This window comes from Elgaria multicarinata, chromosome 1, assembly GCF_023053635.1.
Source record: "Elgaria multicarinata webbii isolate HBS135686 ecotype San Diego chromosome 1, rElgMul1.1.pri, whole genome shotgun sequence".
Lineage (NCBI taxonomy): Eukaryota > Metazoa > Chordata > Lepidosauria > Squamata > Anguidae > Elgaria > Elgaria multicarinata.
Genome location: NC_086171.1, coordinates 42,163,755 through 42,184,839, shown reverse-complemented (window position 1 = coordinate 42,184,839; position 21,085 = coordinate 42,163,755). Strand labels below are relative to the sequence as shown.

Sequence of the window (21,085 nt, the reverse complement as noted above, 5' to 3'; positions counted from 1 at the left end):
CTAAAAGCAGGCAGGAAAATAAATGGATGGAATAAGCCACTTCCAGCATATTTTCAAAGATGGAATATACCTGTAATTATAAAACATGTTTACCTAATAATGTATGTATGCTTTTGCAAGACTGTTTTTGGCCCTGGTGTGTGCATTTGGAAATACTAAATGCATTGGCTTTCTCATGTGTCATGTTAAAGAAGACTCTAGCACTACAGTATCAACATTACCAAAACTAACCCTTTCTAACATGGAAAATTCTGTGTGAAATTTCTTTGTTGTTCTTTCCCCCCACTTGAAGTATTAGATATAATAGGCACAATTAATCCCATATGGTAGCATTGGATCCATTTTTCTGTGTTGTACACAGTTTAAGTAATAACTTTATGAAACCACAGGAGCTGAGTAGATTATATAATTCCCTCGTATGTAAACATAGTTTGGCCCCCAGGACAACAACAACAAAAAAAATGCTGCCAAGGGACAAACCACTGCACAGCACATGGGGCTGTCTATACAGGTTAACCGCCCAGAGAGCTTCGGCTATTGGGCGGTATAGAAATGTAATAAATAAATAAATAAATAAATAAATGCCCCACAGTGGCTACGCAGTGGCGTCGCATCAGTGATGTTTGCCCTGTCCTGGACGGGGTTGCACTCTCCCTAAAGGATTGGGTCCATAGTTTGGGGGTGCTCTTGGATCAAGAACTGTCACTTCAGACATAGGTGAACTCAGTGGCAAAGAGCACCTTTTATCAGCTTTGGCTGATATACCAACTGCGCCCTTATCTGGACAGAGATAGCCTAGCTACAGTTATCCATGCTCTAATAACCTCTCGTTTGGATTACTGCAATGCGTTATACGTGGGGCTGCCTTTGAAAACGGTCCGGAAACTTCAGCTGGTACAAAACAGGGCAGCCCGTTTACTAACAGGGACTGGCTGGTGAGATCACATTACGCCAGTCCTTTTACAACTTCATTGGCTGCCAGTCCAGGTCCGGGCCCGATTCAAAGTGCTGGTATTGACATTTAAAGCCCTAAATGGTTTGGGGCCAGGTTATTTGAAGAAACGCCTCCTCCCATATGTGCCTGCCCAGACATAAAGATAATCCACAGGGACCCTTCTCCATGAGCCCCTGCCAAAGGAAGTGAGGCAGGTGGCTACTAGGAGGAGGGCTTTCTCTGCTGTGGCACCCCGGCTGTGGAACGAGCTCCCCAGAGAGGTCTGCCTGGCACCTACACTGTATTGTTTTCGTCGCCAGCTGAAGACCTTTTTATTTTCTCAGTATTTTAACACCTAAATTTAAACTTTGCTGTTTAATTCTGTATTTTAATCCTATATCAATTTCTGCTGTGTGGTTTTATCCTGGTTGTGCTTTTTATATTGTATTTGGGTTTTGAGATTGTTGGATGTTTTATTATGTTCTTAATGGTTTTAATTTTTGTGAACCGCCCAGAGAGCTTCGGCTATTGGGTGGTATAAAAATGTAATAAATAAATAATAAATCAATTATGCGATGCAGCAATCACATAGCCACCGCGGGGCTTTCCTGCAAACCTGCGCAGTAGAAAAGTCGAAGTTTTACTGGCCTGCTGGAGTGAGGTCAGTATGGTTTTTCCATCATCTGCCCTTGCTGTGGCGCCCCGCCAGGGGCATTCCCAGGCAAAAGGCAACCTCCCATTGGTCGCCAAAAGCCGTGCAAGGAGGAGAGGGCGGGCCTGGTGAGCCGAGTGGCACTGCCTCCTGGGTGAGGATTACCTGATGCCACCTGGAGCAGCAAAAGCATAGTTTTTCTTCAGAAGGCAGAGGCAAACCGGGGCCATCAAGGCAGCGTCCACAACACACTGCCTCCTTCTAGATAGTTCTTGCATTTGGATGCCATGCTGAACTGGCCCCATTGATGGACAATAACATCTGCAATGGGCCTAAATGGTAAACTATAACGTTAACTCTCACTTGGGTTATTCATCGTCAAGAGTTATGGCATTGGCAATATTTAGAAGCAGAGAAATATCAAGTGTATGACTAAAAATAGAGAGAGAGAGAGAGAGAGAGAGAAAACTAATTTTACAAGTACATTTCACAGTTTATTCATAGAGAAAAAATGTTCCCTATATCTGATTGCTGGGCTGAAAAATATGGCTGACAATTTCCGTATAAGTGATTAATATTAAGCAACCAGCATATGGAATACTGAAGAGTCTCCTGGATCCTCTCATTAGACTTTCTGACAGAACACTGTGTTTCTTAGGCAATTCTTCATCTATTCTTTCTGAATCCTTGTGACACAATAAATAATTTACCTTCACGTCTGTCCTGTGCTTGATGTCAGAATAATACAGAATGACATCCTCTTGAGAGGATTTAAATACAATGGAATGGTTTTTTATTGTTTTGCGCTAAGTGCAGAAACTTTATGAAAGCATTTGAGCGACTGAAAGTCAAAGGGGGGGGGGGAAGCTTTCCAAGTCTGACAAATAACTCATGTTTATGGTTCCAACGTCTAGTGTAAAAGGAAAGTAATGCAATAGCTGTTGACCGCCTCCTATTTGCATTTAGTTCACTTGGACAACAATGATCCATCTGTAGAAACAATGGCATCTCCCAGTGGGGGATCTAATGGAAATGTTTATTACTATTACATCCTCATTTCATATGGCCAAGATCTGGAACTGGTTGAAATCCCACTTCTGACCCTAGTAATTCCAGGCTTGGTCCCTTTTGCACTTTAGAGCAGCATTTAGTAGCCACCACATCTCTTGTCTCTGTCAGACTCTTGCCATCAGAAAGCTGAGTTCTTGTAGTTTGCATATGACGCATCCTGTCACCTGACTGAGCAGGCTCTGGCAGTGGCCTTGAGGTCTTCTCCTCTTCTCATTGTACAAACAGAAAGCAAAGTCCTCGAGTTGTGAGCTAAGCAGACGTCTCTCCTGATTTCAATGCAACAAGTTCAGAGTCATCTATATACTTTCCATTAAGCTGTTCGCTGTTGGAGTCATGATGATATAGATAAATGGGAACCTCTGTGATAGATGTTGCTGTGTAGGAGGTAGATCGCGTAGAGCAATGTTCTCGTCGCCTTTGACCCCACTGGGTTTTATACTGCATCCATTGCCTCTTCAAAGCTCCTTGGACCTGTAGGTATAACACATTCAATTTTAGACCAGTGTAAGAGGCGGGTTGAGGCTACTCTGAGGAAATTCCAACACAGTGGTTGATAAAAATAAAACTTCTCTTCCCTCTAACACACATCTAGAGTAATAGCCACTTTCACTGATGCTACATTTGCAGAAGGTGATGTTGGAATCTTGACAGGTTTAATAAGTTGAGTGGGATCAAAGAACTGCGAATTGGGTACCTCTCATGGAAAAGCACATTCCTACCTCCTTCACAGTGCAGGCCTTTACAAGCCTAAGAAACCATTTCCAGAGGGGCAGCCATGTTAGTCTGTGGCAGCAAAAACAACAATTAGTTGTTTTTGCTGCCACAAGACTCTCGGTTGTTTTTACCGCTTGAAAAGGCACACCTGGGGAGTCATGGGATCCTCCAGAGTGGTTTGGGATGTGGTACTGGGAGCTGCAGCTAGAAGGGGGAATTAGCAGATGTCGAAGATAACCCATCTCACACATGTCTGAGCAGATGTGTCTTCCACTGATGCAAGGGGCTTTCTAGGTCCAGTCTATTATATCTATTTTATGGTCTTCCATAAATACACACTAAGGGCACAATCCTATGCATGCTGGCTGGGGCAGATTGGGAGTGGTAAGACTTTTTCTTGTCTAAAGAAGCATAGGATTGCGTCCAAAATGTTTTCTTCAGGATTCAATGAGTGTGTTAAGACCTTCATAAAAGGGAATCTGGCTGCTGAAGATCTGGTCCAGCATTAAAGTAGCATTCTCGGGCAGCTTTGGGACACCTGCACTTCAGGTTCTTTGGATCCACAGTGATGCCTGTCTGGCTTTTCCCTTTCTCCGGTAGTATATAACTCTAGCAGCTGCCAGATTTTTGTAAAAGCCACCATTCCCTCCACCCCCCCCCCATGAACTATAAATTGTGATGGTCCAATGAACTGTGGGGAAAATAAAATGGTGGCCACCAGGAGATTGCCTCTTAGAGAAAGTTTGCTGCTCTTTACAGATATGGTTTTAATGTTTTACTTGTAAGCCACCCGGAGAACATTTGTTAGTGGGCAATATATAAATACTGAAATAAAGGAATTGGGAAAAGGCCACAGCTGTACCATGCTTCAAGGTAAATTCTTCTATCAATCTTGTGGTGGTGGGTCCCCCTCTTAGGAAGATGGCCCACCAAGGTGACTTTGCTCCTTGATCATGGAGCTAGCCTTGATCAATATTCATTTTTTACAATGAAATCATGCAGCTAGAGTCTTTCAAAAAGCCATTCATTTTAGTCTTCTCTATGTATTCAAAAATGAGACCCAGCAAAATAATACTAAATGAACCACTTGTTTCAAGAGACACTTACTCAGTGCAGAGTCAGCAGCACAGACTCGAAATAACTCATACAGCCAAATGTGGATGCTAGCTTGTTATATATAGAAAATGATCCTAGCTTAAACTACTGTAGCCAAGAAAACAATAGGGAAATATTTAACACAGTAGTATAGATGGCAACAATGACCATATGTAAAAGGAGTCACATGAACAGCGATTACATTGGGCCATTCAGGGACCAAAAAAATTAAGTGATATGAAATAATTTTGCCCTGCAGATTTAAATGAATGGCTAGAGAAAGCGTTGAATAAAACTTATGATGGGGACAACACTGAAAATCTGTTCAGCTTTTTATTCTTTATTAATTTTTTAAAGATTATGCATATAACAGCATTCACATTGTTCATTAGTTATCATTGTTAACTTTTTTTTAATAATGTTTGATAATAAAGTCTGAATCTAACCATTTGCAATTAAAATATATAAAATTACATATTATAAACATGGATGCGACACAGACTGAGGGAATAAGAAATTAATCCTAATTTTCTTCTGTACATGGCTGTGAGAGCAAGGATTTTAGAGGGCTATGTGGATAATGTAATGATATAGTTTCTTCACTAGGTGGGACTGGACTTAGCACTGTATCGGGTGGAGTCAGGAGTTTCTTGTCCTTTCTTGTTGAAGAGGGAGAATAGCTTCCTGGTTGATGTGTCCTCCAAGTTCACCATGACAAAGACTGAACAACAATGTCATTATGTTTTTCTGTTTAGATATGAAATGCTTGGATATTTTTTCTAAATTCTTGGTGTTCTAGACAGAGCTTTTGTGGTACTGAAAGCTTGTGAATAAACGAGGCTGTCTCACTTGCTCCAAATGGAGATGTGGAACATTACATGGGTTTTAAATTCATTTATGTTGGATCAGTTTCACCTGATTCTGCCTTCATGCAAAATAGTGCAGTAATAAACAATAAATCACTGAGGAACCTGAGCTTCCATTGCACTGCAGTTAATCCCTTCTTGTGCCATGGTATAATTTCCCCCCATTAGAAATATCGCTTTGATCTCTATGCACCTGGCAACAGCTAGCTAGACAATTTCCCTGGAAGAAAATGAAAACTGAAGATCAGACTATGGCTTTAGTTAATGGGTTGTGTTGGATCTTAAGGTGTGGCTGGAGGCTTGGAGAAATGTCTGTAAAGGAAATCCAAAAGAACTCACACTGGAGAATCAACTGTGCTTTCATGCAGAAGGAACACAGGAACAACTCAGCTGTCCTTCAACTGGAGCGGCTCATTCACATGTTAAATTTGGTCCTGCCTTCCCTTTCTAAAGTTCACTTTATTTTTAAAGTCTCAGACTTGTTTTTATTTATTTATATTTATTCTAAGAGAATAATCCTATGGTTTCTAGAAAGCATCCCAGGTCCCATAGGATTGCTCAGAAACAAAAAAGCTACAGAGCTACAACCTTGGGAAGGATGATGCTTTTTTGGGGTGGGTGGGTTGGTAATGTCGGAGCCCTCTTTTTGGTTCCTCCAGGTAACCACAGAGGTTTCTGTGATGGTTGATCTCAAAGCAGAGGCAGGTTGCTATGAGTCAAAGGTGTAAAATAGGTAGGGCAATGCCTAACCCTGGGCATTTCTGAAACCCAGGTATATTGCAAAAGAGCGGAAGCACAAGGAAAATGAATGATGCTACTCTGTCTCTCCACTCTGCATGAGTGGAGAGGGCAGGTGAATTAGCATCGATAGCTTAAAGGAGCAGCAGCAAGGCAGCTCTGAAGTCTGACAGTGGGGCTTCTTCAGGGATGTGGACCTTGACAGGTGCCCAATGATCCCTACCTCTGACACTGGCCCTGCTTTGGTCTGATCCTCTAGGGCTCTTATTTTGTTCTTATGTAGCTACAATTCTTCAGAGAGGGGGATGTGGATACCTCTCTTACAGGTTTATACTTAAAAAAAATAATAATCCCAGACTTAACTTGCTTTATGACAACTCTACAACATAGCTTCCTGAAAAAAGATATGTCTTATTATTTTGGGAAAAATAGGGTCAAGGTTTTCCCAGGCACAGATTCCAGCAAAAGTAGCAGGGTCTGTACCACTGGAGCCAAAGTAGACAGCCAAATGCCACAAAGTGAGTTCTCAGTACAGCTGGGATGTGAATTCTGTGGTTCCTGGATCCTGGCCTTGACCTCAGGTTGTTCAATATAAACTTCTCAACTCACGGTAGTTTCAATAAAGGAGAGCAGAGATGATTATGAAACTCTAGTGCAGTGTTGAGTTCAATAACAGTGGCAAGTTTTAGTTTATTAATAAATTAATTTATGGATTAAATTTGCATGTGGGTTATAAGCAGTCCCTCTGGAGCAAGAAGAGGTCCCATTGAACTCTATGTTCTTACTCCTGAGTAGGCATTTCCACCTTAAAAGAAATGTGGAAAATGCACCCTCCTTGCCAGCATCATCCTCATTTTTAAAGATAAAGAGATCAAAATTGGCACACTGATAGCTCTTTAGGAGGGTTTTCAGGATACCAAATTTGAATCAGATTGGGTCATCCTTTGATTTTTTAATTATTTTTTAAAATTCCCTCTCTCAAACCCTTTTTCTCATAGTCCATCAGTGCAAAGGATTGTAGGATCAATCTTCCATTGCTTTGAACATGCAAAGCTGTGCATCTTCAAGTTCATTAACTATAATCTGCTGGTTCCCTTACTCAAAAGTAAATCCCATTAATTTCAACTGCTAAAATCACATGTAGGCTTACCTTCGAGTAAACCCCATTGAACAGAGAGAGTCTGACTTCTGAGTAAACACACATAGAACTGACTTTTAATAGTGTGGTCACTCTGAAGTTTTATTTTTTAAGTCTTTAAACAGCAAACTGGAAAGAAGTGCTCTGCAACCCCATACTTTCTTCTGAGGTCTTATTCTTACTTCTGTTTACTCAGAAGTAAGTCTCTCTGTTCAATGGTGTTTACTCAAAGGTAAGCCTGAATCTGCAGCGATATGCTGGTGCGCACAAGAGGAGAGGTGTAAAGATGAATGAAACGTAAAAGCACAAAGGTGTAAGTTGATCAGGCTTTCACACACTCTGGAAACGACGGTGGATAATTCAATGGTAAACCGGGGCAAACGTGCAGGTGTGATGGAGCTCACTTACACAGCATATAGACATATGTTTGTACTTCATGATTTTACGATATTCTTATGCACACACATCCCAAACTTCCAAGTTGTGAGAACTGAGAGCATCGGCTTGATCTCCCTAATAACGGGGATCCTCCTAGCCAATCTTGACCAAGGAATTTGACACACTTTAGCAATCCTCCTTTTAAAACCACAGGATCACAGGGTGGGAAGGGGACACCAGGAGATCATTTAGTCCAACCCCCAGCCTTACAACAATATCATATTTTAAAGCCAGGATCCAAACAATCATGTAAATATTTCCACAAGCGCAAAGGTGTGTGTACATATGTTTTTCAAACAGCAGCTCCCTCACTCCCCACCCCATCCTGCCACAAGTTAAGTGTTGTTTTTTTTGAAACTGAGGGGACTTTCAAAAATGGCAGCAACTCCATTCAAGGGTGAAAAAAGAGTCGATCTCACTGGGCAGAACCAATATCTTATGCATATCTGAACTAGCTCTTTGGCTCCCAGGCTGAATGGCTGTTTTAAATGACAATTTTTAAAGTTTCATAAAGCAAATTTTGAGATGATTGTGGCCTCTTAGGGAACCATTTGGTTCAGAAGCAAGTTAGAAATATAAGGATGGGCGGATGGATGGATGAATACTGCCTAATTTAGGAAAGGGGATGCATGAGCAAACTACATCCTTTGCAAGAGGTTGTTGATATAAGATCCCTGCACCGAGTTACCCATCCATTCCTGAGTCTGTTCCAGGATTTATCCAGGTGTTTGCACTTGTGCAAAGATACTGGTGAAGCTGAGACTTGCTTCTGGGGGCTTGTAATGAGTGCCATTTTTGGTGGAAAGATGGGCTATTAATTAAAATGGCAAGCATTACAAGGCCCTTAATTTCTTCTTCAGCTTGGATTAAAAACTGAGCTGGAGAGGAATGTCTTTCTCCCCCCCCTCCACCCAGCCCCCCAATCTCCTTCCTTCCTTCTATCCCACTCAACCTCCCCAGCCCCTTTTCATTTCAGCAGCACTTACCTGGCTGGGGTAGTAGGCAACAGTAGTGGTTTCACTTTAGCCATGGGAAAAAGGAAGGTGAGAGACCTCTCATTTCTCTCCTCAGTTTGCTGATAGTGTCAATGCCCCCTGTGACCCTTAGCAAATGTAGTTTTCCCAGCAGCAACTTCTGAAGCTGGACCAGGGCCGGATCTACACTACTGCTTTAAAGCGCGTTATAACAGTTATAAAGCACTTTAACTGCTTTAAAGCGCTATAAAACTGTTATAAAGCGCTTTAAAGCAATAGTGTAGATCCGGCCCTGCTTGGAACATAAGCTGAGCTATTTCTGATTTGCGGTGGGGTGGGGAGTAGCCTGGATTATTTTCCAACCCATTCTGATTTAAGTTGGTTAGTCACCCATCTCTACTTGTTATATTAAGAGTGAACAGTGGTATTTTTAATTGTCATAAAGCAAAGACCAGTGGTTTTATATGCTTACCTCTCCATTGAAGAAACAGAAAATAGTTGCCACAAGTAAACCCTAAGAAAGAAAAGAAAAGAAAACCATTCAGACTGTTTCTGTGATGTTCTGTGATCTAAGCTGTGTCCTTCTATGATGCAAAGAGATTTCATGCAGTATAGTTAGCATTGATAGCCAAGCCCATAATAAGAGCCTATTTTGTCCTGCAGCCTGTTTCCCAGAAGCCACTGAGCCACTGAGGGCAACAGCCATTTCCTGTTGCTCTTCTCCAGCAACTGGTATTCAGAGACATGCTGATTCTAATCCTAAAGGTAGCATATAGCCACTGATTGCCTTATCCTCCATTAAATTATTTCAGCCCCTTTTAAAGTTATCTAGCTTGGTGGCCATCTTCATATCTCCTAGAAGTGCAGTGTGGAATAGTACTTCCTTTTGCCTGAATCTCCCAGGACCACTGCCCCACAATTACAGTTTCTCGCTGTTGAAAGACAAGACACCCTCTTTATCTTTCTTCAAGTAAAAAACTAAACTGTTTTACAGGCAATGGCAAATCTTCAAGGGAGGAAGCAGGGACACTTGTGGAAGAAACTACCAGCTGCATGCGAGCTTACAAGGGAAATTAGTGATATATTGGTCTAAAGGGTTGTTATACATTTTCAAGAGGACACCCAGTATAAAAGTCAAAGGATCATGTGACACCTAAAACACAAACAGATCTATCATGGCATGAGCTTCCATTGATGCCAATAGCAGCTTTCCTCCAGAAGCAAATACAAACTTCAGGGCAAGGAATGTTTTCACCAGGAACACGTCGTGTGGGGAAAGGGTTAACGCTATTGTCTTGCTCCTGATCAACATTCTCCTTTATTGCTGCTATATTTTTTTTTAAAAAAAGATAAATTATCCATTTCATGAAACATGTAATTTGGCCCTTGCAGTGCAGTCCTATCCATGGTGTGCTTGGAAGTAAGCCTTACTATATTCAATGGAGCTCATTTCTAAATAAGTGTGCTTATGAAAATAGCTAGGCTATTTTGTAATGCCAAAGGTCTTTCTCATTTGTGCTAGGGATGGCTGAATTTGTCAAACTCAGTCTCATTGGGGTTGTCTCCCCCCCCCCCAGGTTTGGGTAGTATAGAAATGTAATAAATAAATAAATTCATTTCGTCTCGAATCTGCATCAGATTGCGAGCCTTTACTTCCCCCACATTGAAATTGGAATGTATTTCCATGAGCATTTTTAAAAATATAAGCATTATTTGCATGCACTTGTAAATGCATGAATTTTTGCTCAACGAGGAGGCATTTTATGTACAAATGTATACATATTTTTTGTGTGCACGTTTCAAAGGTATGCATCTCCCTCCCGTCATCTCTACCGAAACTCATTGCAAGTCTTATAAATGTCTCTATTTTGTTTGTAAGATGTGTTTTGTCTCATGTTCAGTCTTGGGACTTGCAAATTTGGTATTCTCACATAAAACTGCAAACACGACGGATTTCTCACCCATCCCTAGTTTGTGCCTCTATCCTGCTAATGAAGGCATTTGGGGTCATATGGTGGCCTGCAGCCCTCCTCCTATTCCTTTAAATTCTGTTCTCATTTGCTGTTTTATAGCCACATTGTCTTTTGCAAGAGTACAGTGGACATCCTCACTTGGTGACAATGAGCTTGCTCAGATGGCCTTGAAATTAGATTTTAGTTAACAATTCTGTAGAGGACAATGTCTGCGGTGAGGAAAAAGAGCTGGGTGGAAAGAGAGAGGAAAAAACCTTACCTTGAGAGAGATGTTATTTCAACAAGGTAGAAAGTAACAGCAATAAATGGGGTAATAAAAACAAGAAGTAATGCCTGCGCATTGCAAAGAGGAGAGTGAAAAGAGGTCTCTATTTACGGTTTGCTTTAAAAGAAGGTGAAATGGGATGGAACTGAGAGCTGTTTGACCCTTCCAGTGCAGTTCTTGCTTATTAGGTAATTATTATTATATGCCAGCCTCCCCCAACCTGGTGCCCTCCAGACAGGCTGGACTACAATCCTCATCCAGCATGCTGGCTGAGGATTTGGGAGTTGCTGTCCAACTGATCTGGAGAGCATATAGGAAGGGCTGTTATACACTAAACCGTGGACATTTTCCAGCTTTTCATGTTGAGGAAGATGGCGAGGAAGAAAAGAAATGCCAAATGACGCCAGTAGGAAACGGCCAGCCACTGGGCATAAATTTAATGACATTTAACCCAGGGTAAAAATATTTTTAAAAGTGTTATTCCAGAGCAGTTGTCATCTGACATACTTTTGTAAGCCGCTGTGAGAACCTTTTTTGGCTGAATGGTGGCATAAAAATGCTTAAATAAATAAATAAATGTAGTCACTGTTTCCATGAGAGAAAAGCCCTGTTCAAATGCTAATCTAAACACTTGTGTATGGTGTGTTGGAGTCATTTTGCATCTCCCCAACTTCCACTCATTCATTAGGTGTGCAGTTGCTCATTATTATAGTGACAAACCATATTTGAATTGGGCTGATGTAGACAAAGCCCTTTGAACTTTCTAAATTAACAAATCAAAGCTAAGTATTCTTGTGGTTGGTTTAATTGAGCAACTTAGCTTTTATTGTATTTAACTCATTTAAATCGATCACATTAATATTGGTAATAAGGAATGTTAACTAATCACTATTCAATTCATTAACACATGCATTCATTTGGGGATGAACCATAGCTCAGTGGTAGAGCACATGCTTTGCGTGCAGGAAGTCTCAGGATCAATCCCTGGAATCTCCAGTTAAAATGGGATCATGTCACAAAGGATGGGAAGAGCCAATGTCTTGAGAGCCTACAGAACCACTGTCAGTCACTATGCCTTGGGAAAGGCATTTTAACCTTTCAGAATGGGGAGAAAAATGCACAAAGGCCAGTAAATCATGAATCAATGGTTTGGTGAAAGGGGTGTGGTTTTGTGGCGAACCCCAAAGGGCCAGATTTGCCCCCCCAGGCCTCAGGTTCTGCACCCTTGGAATGGACGATGCCAGACTAGGTGCACCAGCGGTCTGACTCAATATGTCAACCTCCTTTGTCTTAATAAATATTTATCATTGTTTAATTTCAATGTAATCTAAATGTAGAAACAATTGATTTGTAGTGCATTTATTTATTTATTTATTTATTATATTTTTATACCGCCCAATAGCCGAAGCTCTCTGGGCGGTTCACAAAAATTAAAACCACAGTAAAACACCCAACAGGTTAAAACACAATCAGCATTGGGTCATGCTGATGAAGGTAGAGGCAGTGATCAAATCTAAAAGCTGTAAGAAGGACATGAATTGTGCTACTAGTTGCTCACCACCCAAGAGTTCTAGACGTGGTTACCCATTGTGTGTAAGAGCGTCTTCAATAGTGTAATTAACGATGTAGAATGCACATACCTGTGTTAGGAATGGGTAAGAATTTTGTTTCAGTTCATTTTCAATTTAAAAAATTCCAAAATTCACAGATTTTTTTCATAAATAGGATGGAAATAATTTGAGTTTTAATATTTTTTTTAGTGTATTAGAAATCGAAACTGACAAAGTTGTCCATCCAGACCCAGAACTTTGAGTGCTTAGTCTTAAAAGCATGGGTTTGAGTCCCTGTGTAGTCAATCCTATGTAGTGCTGAGTTAGGGTTGCTTCCTCTTTTTTTCTGATAGGCTCCTCATCTTTTACATTTCTGTAGCAGTCAGGTACAACATGGTCCTCTCCACCCTGGGAGTAGCTACACCTATTGAATTTAGCCAGTGCAGATGGGTGAGAACTTGTGATAAGAATTTATCAACATTTATAAATGTCTTAAGATTGAAGTTTAAACATTCAAATATGGCAGAAAGTGAAACTAACAGATTTGTCCATCCCGTGTGTATAGTATTTTAATTTAATATTGATATGGGTGGATTTATATTCCCTTCAAGCACTGATGACTGTTTTTAAGACCTGATGCTATCAGAATGCAAATATTTGATCGCTGAGTGCTGAGGCACTTTGTCCGCACCTGGTCTTACTTTCCAAAGTACAAACTATGGAGCTATAGTATTTGAATTAAGTACAGGGAGGTGGGTCTCCAATTTTAGAGAGGGAGACTGTCTTGGAACCAATGTTGTAGCAATGGGGGGAAAAGGCCTGCTTAGTTTTTAACCACTCATTTTTAAGCTGCTCACTTACATGCTATGCCAATTTCAATCCATTTGTTGTAACACTACAATTTCATGCTAGCAAAGAGTTTATGGTCTGAGCAAATGGTGAGACAGGGTCATCATCGCAGCTTTGACTGAAAGTGCTCTGTGACAAGGACAATCCCATAAAGAGGGCAGAACAAGGAGTGACAAACTGTCCCCCATTGTTCAGATCCACTTCTAGTATGGGAAACCCAGCAGAGAATACTTGATGGTGTTCTTTTCCAGCTGAGAATGCTGCTCTGAGAAGAAAATGCCGTATTTTTTAAAATGGGAACAGGCAGCTTCTATTTCAGCACTTTATCTCTTTCTTATTAACTGTAGAGTGCCTCAGGGTAGCAAGTGCTTTGAGACAGAAGGTCTGTTCAATATATTCCAAATGGATTGACACAGAGTGATGTAAACCATCTTCATAGCATCACAGAATCACAGAACAGTAGAGTTGGAAAGGGCCTATAAGGCCATCGAGTCCAACCCCCTGCTCAATGCAGGAATCCACCCTAAAGCATACCTAACAGATGGTTGTCCAGCTGCCTCTTGAATGCCTCTAGTGTGGGAGAGCCCACGACCTCCCTAGGTTATTGGTTCCATTGTTGTACTGCTCTAATGGTCAGGAAGTTTTTCCTGATGTCCAGCCGGAATATGTCTTCCTGTAACTTGAGCCCATTATTCCGTGTCCTGCACTCTGGGATGATTGAGAAGAGATCCCAGCCCTCCTCTATGTAACAACCTTTCAAGTATCTTGGGGGAGAGGGGAGGGGAAGAGAATTCTTAGGGCAATGTAGGGTAGGGTGACCATATGAAAAGGAGGACAGGGCTCCTGTATCTTTAACAGTAATGTAGAAAAGGGAATTTCAGCAGGTGTCAATTGAAGAGGGTGAAATTCCTTCTTCATCACAACAGTTAAAGCTGCAGAAGCCCTGCCCTCTTTTGTATCTGGCCACTCTACTATAGCTAGTGTAGCTTTAACTGTTGTGATGAAGAGGGAATTTCACCCACTTCAATTGACACCTGCTGAAATTCCCTTTCCTACATTACTGTTAAAAATACAGGAGCCCTGTCCTCCTTTTCATATGGTCACCCTAATGTAGGGCAACTTGTGGCCCTCTAGAAGTTTTGGCTTACAACTCCCATCAGCCCTAGTCAGCATAACCAATAGTGGGGCATTATGGGCATTGTAGGCCAAACCATCTGGGGAGGGCACAATTTGTAGTGCTGATAATAATAGTTGTAAAATGTGTCATTTGTATATATGGAGAACCTGGTGAAATATCCTATTCATCACACCAGTTAAAGGTGCAGGTGCCCTGCGCTCTTTTAAATCTGGTCACTCATAGTATAGCTCCTAGTATACAGTAGTATATAGTATAGCTCCTAGTATGATATAGTCACTCATAGTATAGCTCCTAGTATAGCTCCTACAGCTTTAACTGTTGTGATGAAGTGGGAATTTCATCAGGTTCTCCATATATACAAGTGACACCTGCTGAAATTCCCTTTTCTATGCAACTGTTAAAGATACAACCAAGCGGTGGCATTATGCACCAGCTGAACACTTCACACCAGCTTCAAGGGCAGCCTCTCGTAAAGCATGTTACAGTAATCTGGACGAGAGGTTACTAAGGCATGAATAATTGTGGCCAGTATAGATACTGACTGTGTAAGATCCTGTCCATGTTTACTCAGAATAAATCTTACTGGTTTCAATGGCATTTACTCCCAAGTAAGCGTGAATAGGATTGCAGCCAAAGTATAGGCAAGGTGCCTCAGATATTTTAAGCATGGATCATTTATCTAGAAAATACCATCTCGCAAATCAATTAAGCTGGTGCAAGTGAGACTCACTCCCATTGATTTAAGCGTCACTAATCCATTAGCTGAAGTCAGCTGCGTTTCCTGGGAAAAGACTCAGCTGCCAAATGAACCCTCCCAGCAAATGCGTCCCCAAAAACCATAGTCAGTGTGAAAGTCCCATACCTGGTAATGCATCAATATATGCATGATGTAGTCATATACCTCTCCAGCCAATTTGTTTTCCGGCCTCCAAGGGATAATGACAAATTGGATTCCTAATAAGGGCACGAGGATTAAAGTGGCTCTGACTGCTTTCATGTACATGTTGGACTCAGCCCGATGTGTGTCTCTCAGTTTTGTTACCAGAACTCGTACAATATTGAGCAAAAAGAAAAAATTGACCTGCGAAAACAAAATGCGTTGTGATGATTACCATTGCTTCATTGATTTATTTTTACAGGCAGTAGAACCCATCGAACCTGTAAAACCTTGAAAGATTAAAAAATGATATACGAGCCTTGTTTTTCATGTGCATCTTGGAACAGGATCAATTTAAATTCTGTAACATAAAAATGGTGTATATCGCAGAATGAAAGCCTATGCGGCAGGGTCTTTCTATTTACTGTTTTACTCTGTACAGCACCATGTACATTGATGGTGCTATATAAATAAATAAATAAATAAATAAATAAATAAATAATAATAATAATAATAATAATAACACTAGTACGCAAAATTAGTCGGCTTCAAACATGGAGCTGACTCTGTGACTCTTGGTGTTTGTAAAGGAAACTGGAGACATGGGCAAGTGAAAATACTATCTCTAGGTTTGCTGCTGCTTCAGCAAAGACCAGGGCAGGCGGGTGGCTCCAAAGTCAGTGGGGGGCTAAATCCGCTCCGGGTTTCAGTCAGAACCACTCAGAACTCTAAACGAGCTTTGCACCTTGGATAGCTCCTTTAGAGTTCTGACTGGTTCCAACTGAAACCCAAAGCGGATTGACCACCCCACTGACATCAAAGACACCAGCTTCCCCTAGCAAGGCCTACTATGGTGGCCAGATACACAGAAGCCACCCTGTGGCAGAAGGGAATTGAAATTCACAACATTTGGAGGGCACTATGTTGGGGAAGATGGGATTAGGGGAAAAAAGGCAAATGCGGCAGGCAGGGAGAAGCAGGCCACCCAAAATGGCTCTTATTATACTAAGATGGGGTAACTAATGCTACAGGGGGACACGATAGAGGTGTATAAATTGTTGCATGGTGTGGAATAATAGAATGGGGAGAAGTTTCTCTCTCTCATAATACTAGAACCCAGGGTCATCTAGTAAAGATGAATAGACGCATATTCAGGGCAGATAAAAGGAAGTGCTTTTTATATTGTATTTTGTATTTGTGTTTTAACCTGTTGGTTGTTTTATGATGGTTTTAATTTTTGTGAACCGCCCAGAGAGCTTTGGCTATTGGGCGGTATAAAAATGTAATAAATAAATAAATAAATAAATAAGTGCTTTTCCACAAAGCACATAGCTGAACTATGGAATTTGCTTCCACAAGATGTGGTGACGGCCACCAACTTGGCAGCTTTAAAAAAGGATTAGGCCTTTTGTTAACAGCAGCGACATTTCAACTGGAATACCCCAGGTATCACTTATTAAAGAGTGGCTTGACAAAGTATGAGAATTGCTTATAATGGACAATATATATATATATATATATATATATATATATATATATATATATATATGGTAATTAGGGCTGCTTTGAAGCCTAATTACAAGGATTTTCTTTTTTTTTGGAATACATTCATTTTAGAAAAGGAATGAGTAAAAAGGCTTGCTAAATGCAATCTCATATATATATATATATGGTTATATGAATTCAATGAATTTGATATCTGGTGACTGATAAAAGAATATGTAAGTGAAAATTGGGGGTATGTTTCCCTCTAGGGAGGCCTCAGAGCCTGACTAGAGTAGTCAGACTGGCCGAGCAGGGCTGGGGAGGCCATAGGAACCATTGAATCCTGGTGTCTCCTCTCCCCTCCCCCACCCACCCTTGCAGACATCTCTGAGGTCCTCCTAGGTTGCTTTTGTGACCTTAGATAGCAGCTGGCACTTTCCACAGTGGCTGTGAAGGGGTGGGGGAGGGTTTGGATTCTGGAATTCCCCTTCTGAGAGGTTGTAGTAGTGTCTACAGCCTTGGGGTCAGGTGGGCTGACTTGGAAGTATCCGATGGTTGTAGGACACTCTCCCAGGGCCATAGTGCTGCTCTCTGAGGTGGATGGGTGGGATTAGACAAATTCACGGAACATAAGACTATCAATAGCTACTAGCATGATGGCTATATCTAGCCAGTGTGGTGTAGTGAGTAGAGTGTTGGACTGGGAGTCAGGCGATCTGGGTTCTAGTCCTCATTCAGCCATGGTAGCTCATTGGATGACTTTGGCCCAATCACAGACTCTCAGCCCAACCTACCTCACAGGGTTGTTGTTGTGAGGATAAAATGGAGAGGAGGAGGATTATGTACGCTGCCTTAGGTTCCTTAAGGAGGAAAAGAAGGTGGGATATAAATACAATAAATAATAATAATAATAATAATAATAATAATAATAATAATAATAATTATCATCTATGAGTCAGCATGCTTCTAAATACCAGTTGCTGGGGAATGACAGTGAGAGAGGGCTACTGCCTTCATGTCCTGTTTATGGGTGTAGGGTAAACGTGTAAGGCCCTGGGAATACGGGAGGGAAAATGAACAGAGGAAATAGTATGGAGGAGGTAGCACTTGCCTTGCTGGGCAAAAGATACTGTAGTGGTTAGCAGTTACAAACTCAGTTGGTCCCCATTCATTTTTTCTTGTCATGCTATTAATGCTGTTAAATGAACTCTCTGTATCCCGTGATTCCAGCATTGCACTGGGCAAATATGGAAATTGATTCCAAGTGCAACTATGAACATGGATCAGGTTTCTTAATCATGTGAGGAGACGCCTGGGGGAGATCAGGTTCTCTGTTCCAGATGTTCAGCCCCAACACATGGAGGGTGGCAGTGCGAGGCCATCAGGAACGTGATAGAGGTGGTGTGGCAAACAAGTGTGTCTCCAGTCTACCCCCTCGTGTGAAGGGAATGCATGAGGGAGTTTGCCAGAACAGGACTAATATACTAACTTTTAAAAAAGGCATGGTGCTTTCTGCCCAAGTGCCGTTATCCCTCCTTCGATGTCTACTTTGCTCACAATCAATGCATTTCTGGAAAGCCACCAATGTAATGAGCAAGCCAGACAGTAAAGAACAGCAATCATCATAGAGTTCCTTTTAAAACACGATAGGCTTTATTTCTCAGAGGAACTGAAGTGTAAGACAGCTTGGGGAAGAGTTCAAAAATAGGAAAAGGTCTGCATGTCGTCAGCCAAGCTTCAGCCTTTATGGTCCCACAGGGGGATGGAAAAATAGACTGCTATAATAAATCTTGAGCTGGTTGCAGTTCTGGAGCGGCCAAGGAGCATGCAAGGTATTCCCATCCAGAAGATAAAATTTAGTATGACATTAAGCACAGCAGCTTGCTTTCACAAACTGTTACATTGAAAATGATCATGTGTCGTTTCCATTCTGGGGAAATGGATTGAGTAACGGAAGCCCAAATGCAAGAAGCAACTTATTTTCCCAAGCAAAAGTACTTGTTTTAAGGCATTAACCTCTGTTGGGCAATTGAAAACTACATTAAAATTGTGCAGACAGATTGAGGCTACTTTTTTGCCATTCCCATCTTACTTATCACCAGGGTATTTGTTGTTGTTCGAAACAGATGATGCACATGTCTACAGGCAAATGTCAGATACTGGGTCATTCCCTCTTGAAACTTCTGGATGTCGACTCATATATCCTGATCTTACCAGTTTGTATCAAAAGCTCTGGTAAGCAGACAGAACGGCTTGCCCAGATGAAGCTACGAGGCAATCCGGTTCTTGGCAAGTATATGAGTAGCAATACCATTATGAAAGGATGCTATCAAGTACAAGGCAAGAAGGAACGTGGAGGCATGAAGTAGCTCTAGGATTCACAGTACTTTCCTCAATGGCTTTGCACAGTAGCCGTTCCCAATCTAGCAACTGCAAGCCATGCTATTGTTACAGCCAACCATTCCTTCCTCTCGCCCCAGATGTACTGGGCTGGCCCTCTTCATATAACAACAGATTACAGGGAAACACAGCAGTGTTTCCCTGTGTTAAAGATGAAGAGTACAAAGCATTCCATCATGTTAAAAGCCGTTATTGGGGGGTGGGTCATTCTAGCATCCTAAAATGGAAAATATTTCACCAAACTTTCTGAAACGGAGTCCTGCCAGAAAGAAATGCTGGTTTTACATACCCTGCGTGTTTCAAGAAGATTGGGGAAATATTGAGGGCAGGATGTCACTTTAAATGACAAAACGGGGGGAAGCCTCTCTGTTTCAAACTTACACAGAAATGCTTCCGGGTGGCGACCATTTTTTGTGCACTAAAAGCTCCGAATTGGGAGCCTTACCATGCAATCCATAAGTAGGATTACGTTGCCCTGTCCTCCTCATTGATGGAATGGCCTTTCTTTTTTCAAAAGGCCATTCCCTCAATTTTTAATTCTTTTTTTAAAAAATCTAATGCTTCCCTATGGGGAATCTGATAAGGCAGTGCATGCACCTCAGATTCCCTGGAGGGAGGAGGGGAGAAGAAGGGAGAGTGCGGCCCATGCCCAGCTGCGAGAGATCAGGTAAGTGGGGGGCTTGCCTGGAGGGGGCTTGCAAAGTAAGGGGACAGGCGGGAAGGGGGGTCTTACCTGCTCCATCGTCGCTGGGCCTGGGCTTGAACTGAGCGCCAGGTCCACCCGGAACCAAGGCCGCACCTGTGGCCTTGCTTCCGGGTGGACATGGGGGCTCGATTCAAGCCCAGGCCCGGTGACAACGGAGCAGGTAAGTGGGGTGTGGTGGGGACTTGCCTGGAGCCGCTACCGCTGCTGCAGTTGGTGCAGCGGCGGTGGCAGGGCCAGGCGGGAGGGGGGTCTTACCTGCTCCGTCGCCGCCAGGCCTGGTCTTGAATCAAGCCCCCGGGTCCACCCGGAAGACCCCCCTTCTGGGTGGACCAGGGAGCTCAGTTCAAGCCAGGGGCCGGCAACGACGGTGCAGGTAAGACCCCCCGTCTCACCTGGCCCCTCCATCCTATCCTCATGGTTTATCTGCTTTGGGAGAATGAGAATTTTACTGGTACTTTCTGCCTCCTTAGGGAGGATGTGGCATTAAGGCTTGTGAGCCTTAACTCCCAATTTCCCAGCTTTTTGGTGCTTGGTTGAAAACTGTACATCCTTAACGTTGTTTTGTAAACCGTAGGTTTTTTGTTTATTGAATAATCAATATAATCTGCATTGTTTCATATTGGTGAAACAATGTCTGGCATACTGAGAAGCTACCAGCTTCTTCCAGCTACCGCCTGTGCCTTCAGGCCATCTGGAGTTACCCAGGAACTGCGGACTACAAATATTCCAAGGAATGAACCAGCTCCTTTAAAATATCACAAGGGGCTTATTCGTTCGAAGATAAAGATTTATCAAGCTGCAATGATAATGCAAGAAGCTGAAGGTAAAGCATACGAGGAAAAGCTGAGAGAGCTATGAAAATGCAAGCTATGGAGGATGGGGAAAAGTTTGGGGTACAGGGAGAGGAAAAGACACAATGGAGATACTTTAATGGGTACTAGAAGGAGGCAAGGAAACATTTGTTCACCCTGTACTTGGAACATTGGGGCTGGGCATGAAAAGCATTTTTTAATGCAGTTCTGATTCCATGGGTTATAACTAATGTTAGTCCAACTTAGAGTAGACCCATTGGAATGAATGGGACTCTAGTTAAACTAACATTGGATACAACCCCATGTTTGCATGGTACTAGGAACATAGGAAATATATGGAGCCTGACCATTGTCCATCTAGCCCAGTATTGTTGACACTGATTGGCAGCAGCTTTCCAGGGTTTTTCATG

General features: G+C 42.0%; 1 protein-coding gene across 4 annotated transcripts in view; it reads right to left on the bottom strand.

Annotated features, from left to right (window-relative positions):
- Positions 1-2,055: 2,055 nt before the first annotated feature.
- Positions 2,056-21,085, bottom strand: part of CALCR (calcitonin receptor) — a 183,843-nt gene continuing 164,813 nt past the window's right edge. For all 4 annotated transcript variants that reach the window (XM_063126597.1, XM_063126589.1, XM_063126615.1 and 1 more), the window contains 3 exons: positions 15,258-15,476; positions 9,093-9,134; positions 2,056-3,128 (listed from right to left, as the gene is read on the bottom strand). In XM_063126597.1, coding sequence (XP_062982667.1) covers positions 2,907-3,128; positions 9,093-9,134; positions 15,258-15,476 — 483 coding nt within the window. In that variant the 3' untranslated portion in view covers positions 2,056-2,906. The remainder of the gene's footprint in view (positions 3,129-9,092; positions 9,135-15,257; positions 15,477-21,085) is intronic.